Source organism: Girardinichthys multiradiatus, chromosome 22, assembly GCF_021462225.1.
Source record: "Girardinichthys multiradiatus isolate DD_20200921_A chromosome 22, DD_fGirMul_XY1, whole genome shotgun sequence".
NCBI classification, from domain to species: Eukaryota; Metazoa; Chordata; class Actinopteri; order Cyprinodontiformes; family Goodeidae; genus Girardinichthys; species Girardinichthys multiradiatus.
Genome location: NC_061814.1, coordinates 43,705,983 through 43,718,078, shown reverse-complemented (window position 1 = coordinate 43,718,078; position 12,096 = coordinate 43,705,983). Strand labels below are relative to the sequence as shown.

Here is a 12,096-nt window from a genome sequence, read left to right as displayed (position 1 = left end):
TAGTCCGAGTTTAACCAAAAGTTCTGGTTCTGCAGGACCTCAGGCTGGATTTAACCCGAGCGGCGTTAAGGGCTGCAGCTGAGAGGAAACACCGGAACGTCTCCACCAAATCACTTTCCCACTTTCATTTAAAATAATAATAATAATAATAATAATAATAATAATAATAATAATAATAATACGGAGGGCGCTGTGGTTGCTCGGGGCCAATTTATACTCACGAGAATAAGATGATTTTTTTACGCATAAGTTTGGATTTTACTGGATGAAAAGTTGGAAAATCCGCATTTTTAACAAACAAAAGAAATGAACTAAAGGTTAAACACATTTTGCGCCCAGTGTTAAACTTTAAAGCGTTGCGCCAAACTGTAAGCGGATCTGCGCTGATTGGTTACTTGAGACTGTTCGCTCAGGCTGACGCAGACACATACGCACTTCGAGCGGCGGATCTTTTCCTATTTTCCCTCCTCTCCTCTCCGCTGTGAATGAACAGCCTGTTTAACATTCCTAACAACGTCAGCAGCGGAAGGTGGATCACTCCGAGGAGCCTTTTCCTATAAATCCGCGCTGCAGTCCGCTGCCCTGCAGGAGCTCTCTCCAAGTTGGAACAGGAGCAGCAAAGGCGAACGCATTTGAGAGTCTGCTGAGGAGACGCGTGTTGGAGGTAAGCTTTTTGGATCAGAACCTGAGAGGAACCAAAGCTCTGCTTATGTCCATGAAGAGTCATTTAGGAACTAAAAGAAACTTTTTTCGTTAAAATACTGCTAATGTGATTCAAACCAAACACTTCTTGGCGCAGCTTTTAAGGCAGATTTATTACCGCTCCTCGGTCCGCCCGGGGGGTGGGGGTGGCTGAGCCCCCAAACTGTACCTATAAAGGCGCACAGCATTATAGACAAGCCAGCGCAGGCAGACCTGTAAAAGTGTTTGGAATAGCTGACAGCTCTTGATGTTGCAGGGAGTTCCCCCCACAGTGGAGGCGCATCGCGCAGGTGGGATCAGTTTATCTCCTCTGGAGGAGCAGAAAACGTCCCCTTTAATAAAACCTGAGGGAGATAAATACTAACTTTGCTTAAATGAAAATATTCCTAAGTGACTTGATTTGCACTCATATCTCTGCCTACATGAGTCAGGAAACATTTGCTCCAATTAGGAATATGTGCAGCATGTTGCGTCTCTGACGCAGCAGAGTTCAGACAGAGTTTAAATGAACTTTTTGTCCATTTTTTATTTGCATTTTCATTTTTTTTTTTTTTATAAAAATTTTCTTAATCTGTTCAAACTCTTCTTTAATCCAGTTTTAGTGTACTTTTTGGGGAAATAAATCCGGTCGGGAGACGCTCCAAGCTCCGCCGCCGGACTCCGACTCTAAGCGCGCTCTCGCAGGTGGATGCTGGGAGGAAGACCTGCTTGGAGGAGATGTTCCCCCTGGCCCAGTTCGGAGTTTTGTCGGCCCTAGCCACCGCATTCACCTCGTTGCTATCCGCTCTGCTGCTGCTGCTGCTGACTCGGCAGCTGTGGAGCCTCCGCTGGAGCCTGACCCGGGACAAGGAGAGCAGCCTACCGCTGCCGAGGGGCTCCATGGGCTGGCCGCTGGTCGGAGAGACTTTCCACTGGCTCTTCCAGGTCAGCAACACTGTTATTTTCATCTTTCATTAAATCCTAAATGAAGTATTACTAACAATAGAGGCTGGCAGGAAGTTCCAGTTTTATTATTATTATCATTAAAGCACCTCGAAGCTTCCAGAAGCTCCTGCAGCTTCTGCAGTTAATGCAATGTGCGGACTTGCGCAGAAAACCAATCGGAACCACTCTTATTTGTGCGCGTCAGTCTCAGTGATTTATACATTTAATTTCTCCAGAGTTTCCGCCTAAACCCTTTTACCATCCAGCGTAGACATGGTTTGGCATGTTTTTTTGTTTTACCTTTAAACGTTTTTTTTTCACAGTCCCACACTTTCATACTCAACTGATCCGGAGTCTTGGAAGTTGTCTTAGAAAAAGCAGCAGGAGAACAAACCCAGAAAAAACCAGAATACATCCAGATGCATTTGATCTGAATTTGATTTTAAGAAGGTTGAATTGATTAATGTGAAACAAGTAGGGATATTTTAATAAAATAATTAACACCTTAATCAATTTCTGGCATTTATTAAAATTCATATATCTTTTTAAACTTATCTTTTTAAAACTGGATATGAGTGTCTGGGGACATCTGATCTACGACCTTCTGGTTCCCTGGAGTATAAAGATGACCCCAGATGTCCATTTATTCTTAGTGCCTTTTCAAAATGGGAAAGACAAGCAAGTGTGCCATTTAAATAAGGCCGATGTGCACTGGTCTCCAAAAACCAGGAAATGGCTCCAAAAAATTAGAATCCAAAACTTTCAAAATCCATAGTCAGAGTAACTGGACCTGAGACGAGCAAGGCTGGAGGAAGTTCTGAGGAGGAGGTAAGACAGGTAAATAATAAATCTGCAAAGCCTGTGGTCACCGAGTCTACATTACAACCATTAGACCCTATCTTCTCAACCAGCTGGTTGGAATACATGTCAGGGAAATACTTTTCTGTCCTACCATCACAAACGTAAACACATGGAGCCTGTTAAACACTTGACCTTTCAATTACCAACACTTCAGCTGGGTCTGTATTGAAACAATGGATGCCCTCATGTTCCCTGTTTTGCATGGCGGAGGATCTGTGATACCATGGGCCTGTGTTCCCTGAGGTCTCTTCCTCAGGGAACACTGTTAGAGTTAATCAGGAACTCTAAAGCATCAGGGCATTTTCAACAAAAATCTGTGGGCCTCTGCCAGAAGAATGAAAATCTCTTTCAGCAGGAAAGTAATCCAAACCATAAGACCACATGAACACAGACATGGTTCATCAGACAAAATCAACCTTCTTCCATGACCACCTTAGTCCTCAGATCGAAATCCAGTAGAAAACCTTTGGACTGAGCTGAAGAGGAGAGAGCTTCAGAGAAGATCCAGGACTCTGGGCCATGAGATGTTCTAAGAAGATTTGTCAGTGGTCTCCCTCTCTCTGTTTGCTCCAACTGTGTCCAACTTCACAGGACAAGGCTAAATGCTTTCCTGTTGACAAAAGGAGGATGTACTAAGAGTCCACAGCAGGGTACCAGTACCTGTGGTACCACTGACTTAGTAAACAACATTTCTTATAACGACCAACCGTAAACGTATGTGTGATGATGTGGATTAAGCAGCTTTCACTCAAAAATAAAAAATAGAAGTAAAATGATGAAAAATATGGAAAATATTCTGGATCCAAAGTGAAGATTTACAGATTGTGGAAACCTTTGCTTAAAGAACCACATTTCTTCATAATTTAACAAAAACAGGGAACATGAAACGTTTTTTTATTCTCTAAATATTTTAGTGAGTTTTGCTAAATCTTCACTTGCTTCTCATTTCCTTGTTCCCACTGCAGGGCTCCAACTTCCACATCTCACGGCGGGAACGTCACGGAAACGTATTTAAGACCCACCTCCTAGGGAAGCCTCTCATCCGGGTAACGGGTGCAGAAAACATTCGCAAGATCCTGCTGGGGGAGCACAGCCTGGTGTGCACACAGTGGCCCCAGAGCACCCGCATTATCTTGGGGCCCAACACCCTGGTCAACTCTGTAGGAGACATTCACAAGAGGAAGAGGAAGGTGAGTGGATTCATGCAGTTCTGTCTCTGCAAACTGAACCAAGTCAGAGCTGCTTGTTCCTTATCCATCCTGCTTCAACCCACCTGCTCATCCCTGTCTATGACTCCTCTTTGTTTTAAGATCCTGGCCAAAGTGTTCAGCCGGGGGGCCCTGGAGTCCTACTTACCCCAGGTGCAGGATGTCATCAAGACAGAAATCGCCAAATGGTGCGCCGAGCTGGATTCCATTGACGTGTACAGCGCAGCCAAGTCCCTGACGTTCCGCATTGCAGTCCGGGTCCTGCTGGGCCTGCAGATGGAGGAGGAGCGGATCGTCTACCTGGCTAAGATCTTTGAGCAGCTCATGAACAACCTGTTCTCACTTCCTATAGACACGCCATTCAGTGGCCTGCGCAAGGTACCGGACAGTAGCCTCATCTGCAGAGTTCATGCACACTGATTTTCCTGGGATTTTAGAAGGTTTTCATGGACTTCTCTTTGCAGGGCATAAAGGCCAGAGAAATCCTCCATGCCAACATGGAGAAAATCATTGAGGAGAAAATGGAGCGGTCGCAGATGGATGAAGACTATCAGGATGCCTTTGACCTCATGCTCTCTGGTGCCAAGGAGCAAGGCCAGGAGCTCAGCATCCAGGAGCTCAAGGTACCAGACTTACATGGAGCAGAAAGCCCTCGGAGGTTCCAAAATCTGGATGGATGAATGGATGTGGATTGATGGATGGATGGATGGATGGATGGATGGATGGATGGATGGATGGATGTGGATGGATGGATGGATGTGGATGGATGGATGGATGGATGGATGTGGATGGATGGATGGATGGATGGATGGATGTGGATGGATGGATGGATGGATGGATGGATGGATGGATGTGGATGGATGGATGGATGGATGGATGGATGTGGATGGATGGATGTGGATGGATGGATGTGGATGGATGGATGTGGATGGATGGATGGATGGATGAGTTGATGGATGGATGGATGATGGATGGATGGATGTGGATGGATGGATGGATGGATGGATGGATGTGGATGGATGGATGTGGATGGATGGATGTGGATGGATGGATGTGGATGGATGGATGTGGATGGATGGATGTGGATGGATGGATGGATGGATGTGGATGGATGGATGGATGGATGGATGAGTTGATGGATGGATGGATGATGGATGGGTGGATGGATGGATGAGTTGATGGATGGATGTGGATGGATGGATGGATGGATGAGTTGATGGATGGATGGATGATGGATGGGTGAATGGATGGATGATTGGATGGATGAGTGGAGTAAGAAGATGTGGTTTAGATAAGGCTAACTGGCTTGGTGAAAAACCAGTTAATAAAGTAACCTCCTCTGTTGTAGATCTTCAGTTCTGAGACTGAAGATCAGCTACATCAGTGTCTGATTCTCAGGGTTCTCTGTCCTGCAGCTAGATGCTTCCCTGATTCAGCACACCTAATTCTCAGGTTCCTGCTGATGAGAAACATCTAAAGCATGCAGAGCAGTGAATCCTTCAGGAAACACTGAGATTCCTCGGTAAAAATGAGTAAAGTCAGGTCATAAGCCCTACATTCAATCCCTTATGTTCCAGGAAACAGCAGTGGAGCTGATATTCGCTGCCCACTCCACCACAGCCAGCGCCTCCACATCTCTGGTTCTGCAGCTCCTCCGCCACCCGACGGTGGTGGAGAAGGTCAGAGTGGAGCTGGAGGCCGAGGGTATTGGACATCAGCCAGAAAAGAGCCAGAACCCACGTAGCAATGCTGAGGAAATGGAGCCAGATTCTGCAGAGAAGGAGACGACCTACTTGTTGAACAGCACGAATCAGTCAGACGACGGTTGCCCTAAGTCTCGGTCTAATGTGCCCTACCTGAGCCTGGAAAAGTTGAGCAAGCTTCGCTACATCGACTGCGTGGTAAAAGAGGTGCTCCGCTACCTACCGCCGGTCTCTGGAGGATACCGGACCGCCCTGCAGACCTTCGAACTAGATGTAAGTCCGAGTTGTTCCCAGGAAAATGGCTTTACTTTTAAAAACAATTTATCTGTCCACAGTTTGCTGCTCATCCAGAACAAATCACCAATCATTGGTAGGATTTGGTCAAAAGTGTCCTTTCTAGAACAATTTACTACCAACATTTAGCAACCTTTCAAAAGAGTAAAACACAAAGATCTGTCCAAATAATCAACGATGAAAAACAGGATCATCCACTGTCCAACAGGGCTCTGGGAATCATCTTGGTGCAGCTCAAATCCTCCGTTCTGTCTGTCAAACTTGATCTTTTTACACATTTACCTAAAGAAATGTAAATTGAATCCTTGTGGCTGGTTGCTGGTACCGGAGGGCCCAAATATTCCGTTTAAAATCGGTCCATTGCTTATTGTCTGTTTTTGGTGCGTCTGTCACGATGTGGTTTTGGATCGGACCAAAGTGCAGACAAGAGCTCGGCAGGATCATCTTTGTAATTCAAAGATTTATTTACAAGGTCAAAAACGTAGCAAAATCACTGCAGGTTTCCCAAGGCAAGGCGTGGCAAAAAACAAATCATAATCATGGTCGAGAACGAGGTTGTGACGAACACAAGGAACCAGCAACAAACAATGACACAAAACCAACTAATATACTGTGAGATAACAAAGGGCAGGTAATCAGAGAAAACAGGGAACAGGTGTGACAAGGAGGCAGGGAGGCAGAAGGAACAGGTGAAACAAATACAAAGACTGAGGATGAGCAAAGTAACTAATAAACAATAAACACAGACCAAGCAAACCTATAGACAAAGATAAATAATCAAATGGGGAAAAAGAAAACTAGAATAATCATGACTAAAGTAAACAGAGAAACTAGAGGGAACAACAATAACAACCTGAGAACAAACAAAGAACCCATAAAGAAAACCTGAATACAAACCTAACCACACTGACTGAAATAACTGGAAAGGAAACAGAAAATAAACTAGTAAACAAGAAGAGTGCAAAGGAACAAATAATAAAACACAATTAAACACAAAGATACTAAAGAGAAATAAAACTAGAGAATCCAGGGAAGACCAAGAACTATAATAATTACAATAATAATAATAATAATAATAATAAACCATACAAAGTAATAAGAAAACCATAAAAGAACTTAAGAAGTAAACACTTCAAAAGAAAACATGATACAAAAGCCAAAATAGAAAAATCTAAGCAAAAGGTAAACAAACACAAAGCCACAAACAGAGTCCTTAAATGTCACTCCGTGACAGCGTCGACATCCATCCTTGGAGTTTAGCAGCCTTTTTGAAGCCTGAATGACTCAAAGATCAGAGTTTATCCTATTTTCAGAGCAGCCAAAGTCCAAAGAAAGGTTTTGAAAGGTATTCAAGAAGCTTGGAAAACTATTGATCTTATAAAAGATGTCAGGAAAGTCCGGCTGAAGGAAAACGAGAAATGTTTGACTTACTTACAAACACTAATCCCGACCCTCCATTTCTCTTTCTGTCTGACTCAAAGATAACATCAAGATAAAACCTTCTTGTCTTTGTAGAAAACCAATCATAACCAGCTCCATTTAGTGTGGAACCGATTGTGGGAAAGACAGTATTCTATAGATTTCTGGTTAGTTGTAGTGACACAGCAGCTTTTGCACCAATACCAGGCCTTCATTTCACCCACATCCATGAACACATGAAGCTTTTCTCTGGCTTCTCTCTCACCCTGCATCATGTGTTTTTTCTCCAGAATCTTGCATTCATTTCTAGTTAAAGAGACTAGAAAAAAAGCCCACAGAGGTTCTCATTTGTGTTTAGTCAGAGATATATTTTTATTTCTGTCTTAAATCTTCATTTTTCCACAAAGCAAACCAGAAAGCAGACTTTTTATTGCATGCAGTAGAAAAATAAAGACATTTCTGACCTCCCACTGCTGAGCAGCACTAAATGTAGCACCAGTGAGTGCAATGCAAACATTTTGGGCACCTAAAACTCTGCTAGAACATAATTGTGCAGGTAGGTAGAACAATGTTCCAAAAATAAAAGTAAAATACAGCCCATATATTATTCTTCTTCTTTAGTTTGGTCGCACTATGATCTTATTCAGGAGTGAAGAATAAAGCTGTTTTGGTCTCAGTTTTGGAGCCGATGTGGATCTTCCTCATCAATAAATGTTCTTTATTTCTTTTTAAAACGAGCCGTTATAGAAATCTTTGTATTAGATTGAATCTTTCCTTTTGTTGTTCCACCTGCTGAGTTTTTCATGGAGGATTAGCATGGCGTAAAACCGGCCTGGCACAGAGTCCTTCTCAGTCCTTATATGCTTTCTCCTTGACCTCAACGTGCCCCCAATTTGCTGCCCCCATTACTAAAAGGACAATTGTCATTTCTGCACCTGTTTCTGCATTTATAAAGCCCTGTGGCTGAGAAGTAGATGTGTTGCTGAACACATCAGTCTGCCTAGAACTTCAAACAAATCTCAGATCTGCAGGAGTGGTTCTGGTTGGAGTAGATAATCAGGATTCATTCTGTTGTTCAGTGGTGAGATATAATTAAACTGTTGAATGACAGATTGAATGAAAACCAAATGAAACTGAACCTTCAATGGAAGCAACTAAGCATATTATTGGGGTTTTATTGCAGTTCTGTGTAAAGAACTGAAAATAAACCACATTTATGTTCAGCTCATCTCCCTTTTTAACACCACTTTCTCATTTAAAACAGTTTTTCTGTTTTAAGGAGGTGTGGATGGTGACGTTTGTTGTAGAAAAATTTGTTTTTACCAAGACAGAGGCCGATGATTGTCACTCAGAATCAGCTTTATTTTAATCTTGCAAGAGAGAAGGATTTTTTACAGCATTGGAGATGCGCTCAGTAGTGTTGCCAAATCATTCTGCCTAGACAAAGCAAAGGTTCTCCTAATAAGCTACAACAGTTTCCAAGGTAACGCTCATGAGACCCAGTGAGACGAGGTGAAACTTGTTGTCCTAGACATGTTGACGATGGAAATGGAACCTTACACAGTCTGGCATACATGTTATCTCATACAAGTGAATAGGAGAAGGTTGAAAAACCATCTCTGTAAGACTAAACAGAACCATCTGTCCTAACCCTGGAAGCAGAAGAGAATAACACAGAAGGGTTTGAATACTTTTATCAGATCCTGCAGAGTATCTAGTAGAAAAGAAAGCAGGCACTAAAATTTTCCATAACACGTTTCAGCCCAGAGTGCAGAGAGCAAACATCCAAACTTATTCACTTCCATCATGTTCTGAGCTGTATCTCTCCAAACTGTAAAACACGGGTCGGATCTTCTACATAAAGCACTTTAGACTCATACAGATTTACATCTATGGTTCCAACAGAAGGTTCTGACACTCGCTGGTCAGCAACGTTTAGCTACAACCTCTGGTTCTCTCAGAGTTCCTGCTGATTTGAGTTTACAGGTCTAATGAAAAGATTGGTTCTGTGGGCCGTTCATCATAGCAAGTTGTAACTCAGCAATGTCACCCAGCAGCTTCTTCTCACTCTCAGAATTAGCTTTATTTGCCAAGTTTGTGACACAAAAAAGGACTATGACCTTGGTTTTACTTTGCTCTGAATAAAGACCTTTTAAATATATAAAATTTGGTGGGAAATAATATATATTTTTTTGTAAATATGTAAACATGACTGAATTAGTGCAAAAATGCATGTTTTGGATCTGGGATGCTGTCCAGTGTTCATCAGAGAAACAGCCTGGGGTTTGTTACAGAAGTAGGTCCAAACTCCTGGTAGGCTGATTGAAGATGTTTAATCTCCTTGGTTCTAACCGTTGATTCTGTTTTCTAACTCAGGGCTACCAGATTCCTAAAGGCTGGAGTGTGATGTACAGTATCCGGGACACCCATGAGACCTCCCCGGTCTTTCAGAGTCCAGAGCAGTTTGATCCTGACCGGTTCGGCCCGGAGCGGGACGAGAGCCGCTCGTCTCGGTTCAGCTATGTGCCGTTTGGCGGCGGCGTGCGGAGCTGCATTGGAAAAGAGCTGGCGCAGATTATCCTCAAGACTCTGGCTGTGGAGCTGATTGAGACATGCAAATGGACCCTGGCTTCAGAGAAGTTCCCCAAAATGCAAACAGTTCCAATTGTGCACCCGGTAAATGGGCTTCACGTACGTTTCTCCTACAGCAACCCGCTTTAGATACACACCAAACAGGACTGTAAGAGTTTCCACAACAAAGCTCATTCAGGTACTACATGAAAATGTCCTGAGCAAAGAATCAGAACCTCACTTGTCAGGCCTTCCTTTTTCTCCTCAGACATGAAGAGGTTTCCACAGCCATTCTGCAGCAATTCCTCAGCATCATCTTTTAAATGCATCTTAAATTATTTATGTAGGTCACCTTTTTCCTGCAGATGTTGGTTTGCCCTCTTGTTGGACTGAAGGCGCATAAGCTAAGGTTTCTGTTCAGGGCTTCACAGACCCGAACAGATCTCACCGTTTCCTTTCTGCTGTCTGTAAATTTGCTTTAAATTATTGTACATATCAAAATAAGCCATCGAATCAACACTTCTCTGCTTCTCTGTAGCTTCTATGTCAGTGTAAACCAACTAATCTGAATATTCTGAGTATTTAACTGAATGAGTGGATGGATGGTCAGTTCTGTTTTCAGGTGTTTGACTCTGCAGTCACTTCAGCTCGGTTCTTCTGCCTTTGAGCAAGGCGCTGGATGTGCTCCACAGAAAGATTCCTCTGGAGGATGAGATCTGTGCCGAAACAGGAGTCAGTTTTCATCAGAGCTTCTTTGAGCCTGAAAGGTTCAGAAAAAAACTGAAACTTTTTGGAAACCTTTTCCTGATTCGGGAAACTGTTGATTCCAAACGTTCCTGCTGCTGTGATGAACAGCTCTGGAAGCTGCTGCTGGGGTCAGGATCTAAGCTCTAGCTCAGAAAGCCTGTTCATTCAAACTGTCTCTCTTTTCCTTTTTATATGACCTGTTACTGTGTGTGCATTAAATGAAGTAGTGTATTTAAAATCTGTTGTAGAGACACAAACCTGTAATGTAAAACCATGTTCTCCTTCAGGAACCTTTTTATTTAGAGTCAGCGGAGTTCTTCGTATTGTTGTTATTATTGGAGGGCTGTAAGCCTGGTAGGCGCTCTGTGAAATGTTAGGTACAGATAGATATATGGAAGGAGATAGCACTTTCTCCACTTTAAGGAGTCTGTATTGTCCTGGTTATTCACTGAGAGTATCAAATGTAGCTGCTAGATGGTTGATTTGAATTAGAAGATGCCAAACAAAATTCTGTGTTGTTCCATGACTTTTTATTTAAGGCCCTTGAATAGGACTTGGGTTCCCACATGCACTACAGCTCAAATGTTTGAGGCCACCCAAAAAAATGTTAGGTTTTCCAAGAAAACTCACATTTTATGAATCAAATGAGTTGCAAAATGAATATAAAGTATAGTCAAAACATTTAATAAGCCTAGAAAAAATGATTTTGTCCTTCAAACTTTGCTTTCTTCAAAGATTCCTCCATGTGCAGCAGTTACAGCCTTGCATTCTAGCAGGCATTCTACCTGTAATTTCTTTCAGGTAATCTGAGGAAATTTCACCTCATGCTTCCTAAAGCATCTCCCACAAGTTGGAATGGCTTGATGGACACCTCTTACACACCATAGGGGAGCCAGCTCAACAGGGTTGAGAAATGATTACTGTGCTGGCCACCCCATTAAAGACAGAATACCAGCTGACTGCTTCTTCCCTAAATATTTCTTGCATAGGTTGGAGTGATGCTTTGGGTCATTATCTTGTTGTAAGACAAAATTGGCTCCATGGAATGGAGTGGTAGCCTTCCTTATTCAATGTCCCCTTTACCCTGAACAAATCTCCCACTTCACCATCCCCAAACCATCACCTTTTTTCCAACATTCTTGACAAATTGCATCAAGCACTCCTCCAGCTTTTTTATCTGTTCTGTGTCTCACAAATGTTCTTCTTTGTGATCCAAACACCTGAAACTTGGTCCATAACACCTTTTTCCAATCTCCCTCTGTCATTGTTTGTGTTCTTTTGCTCATCTTAATCTTTTCCTTTTGTTGGATAGTCTCAGATAAGGTTTTTTCTTTGCTTCTCTGCCTGAAGGCCAGCATCCTGGAGTCATCTCTTCACTGCTGACGTTGAGACTGTGAGGTGTCTGTTTCTTACTAAAGACTCTGATCCTCTTGCTCAGTTGTGCACCGGGGCCTCCTACTTCTCCTCCTATTCTGGTTAGAGCCAGTCTGTGCTGTAGTACATGTCGTTGAATGAGATCTTCAGTTTCTTGGGAATTTCTCTCATAGAATAGCCCTCATTTCTCAGAACAAGAATAGACTGACGAGGTTTTGTAGAAAGTTATTTTTTTCCGGCTATTCTCTTGCTCCAGATACTCAACTAGCTAAAGGAAGACCAATTTTATTGCT

General features: G+C 42.8%; 1 protein-coding gene across 1 annotated transcript; it reads left to right on the top strand.

Moving 5' to 3' along the window:
* The first annotated feature begins 520 nt into the window (after positions 1-520).
* Positions 521-10,937, top strand: LOC124858903 (cytochrome P450 26B1). The gene is made up of 7 exons (XM_047351239.1): positions 521-664; positions 1,299-1,626; positions 3,453-3,677; positions 3,798-4,073; positions 4,160-4,318; positions 5,273-5,671; positions 9,488-10,937. Exons 2-7 carry the CDS (start codon positions 1,420-1,422, stop codon positions 9,830-9,832), a joined length of 1,611 nt encoding a protein of 536 aa, XP_047207195.1. The 5' UTR covers positions 521-664; positions 1,299-1,419; the 3' UTR covers positions 9,833-10,937.
* Positions 10,938-12,096: the final 1,159 nt, after the last annotated feature.

Excerpts from the sequence above, each read along its gene's own strand:
- LOC124858903 (XM_047351239.1), top strand. The coding sequence starts at position 1,420 with ATGTTCCCCCTGGCCCAGTTCGGAGTTTTGTCGGCCCTAGCCACCGCA. Across the intron at positions 1,627-3,452 it reads CTTTCCACTGGCTCTTCCAG|GGCTCCAACTTCCACATCTC; the intron begins GTCAGCAACACT and ends TTCCCACTGCAG. Across the intron at positions 4,319-5,272 it reads TCAGCATCCAGGAGCTCAAG|GAAACAGCAGTGGAGCTGAT; the intron begins GTACCAGACTTA and ends CTTATGTTCCAG.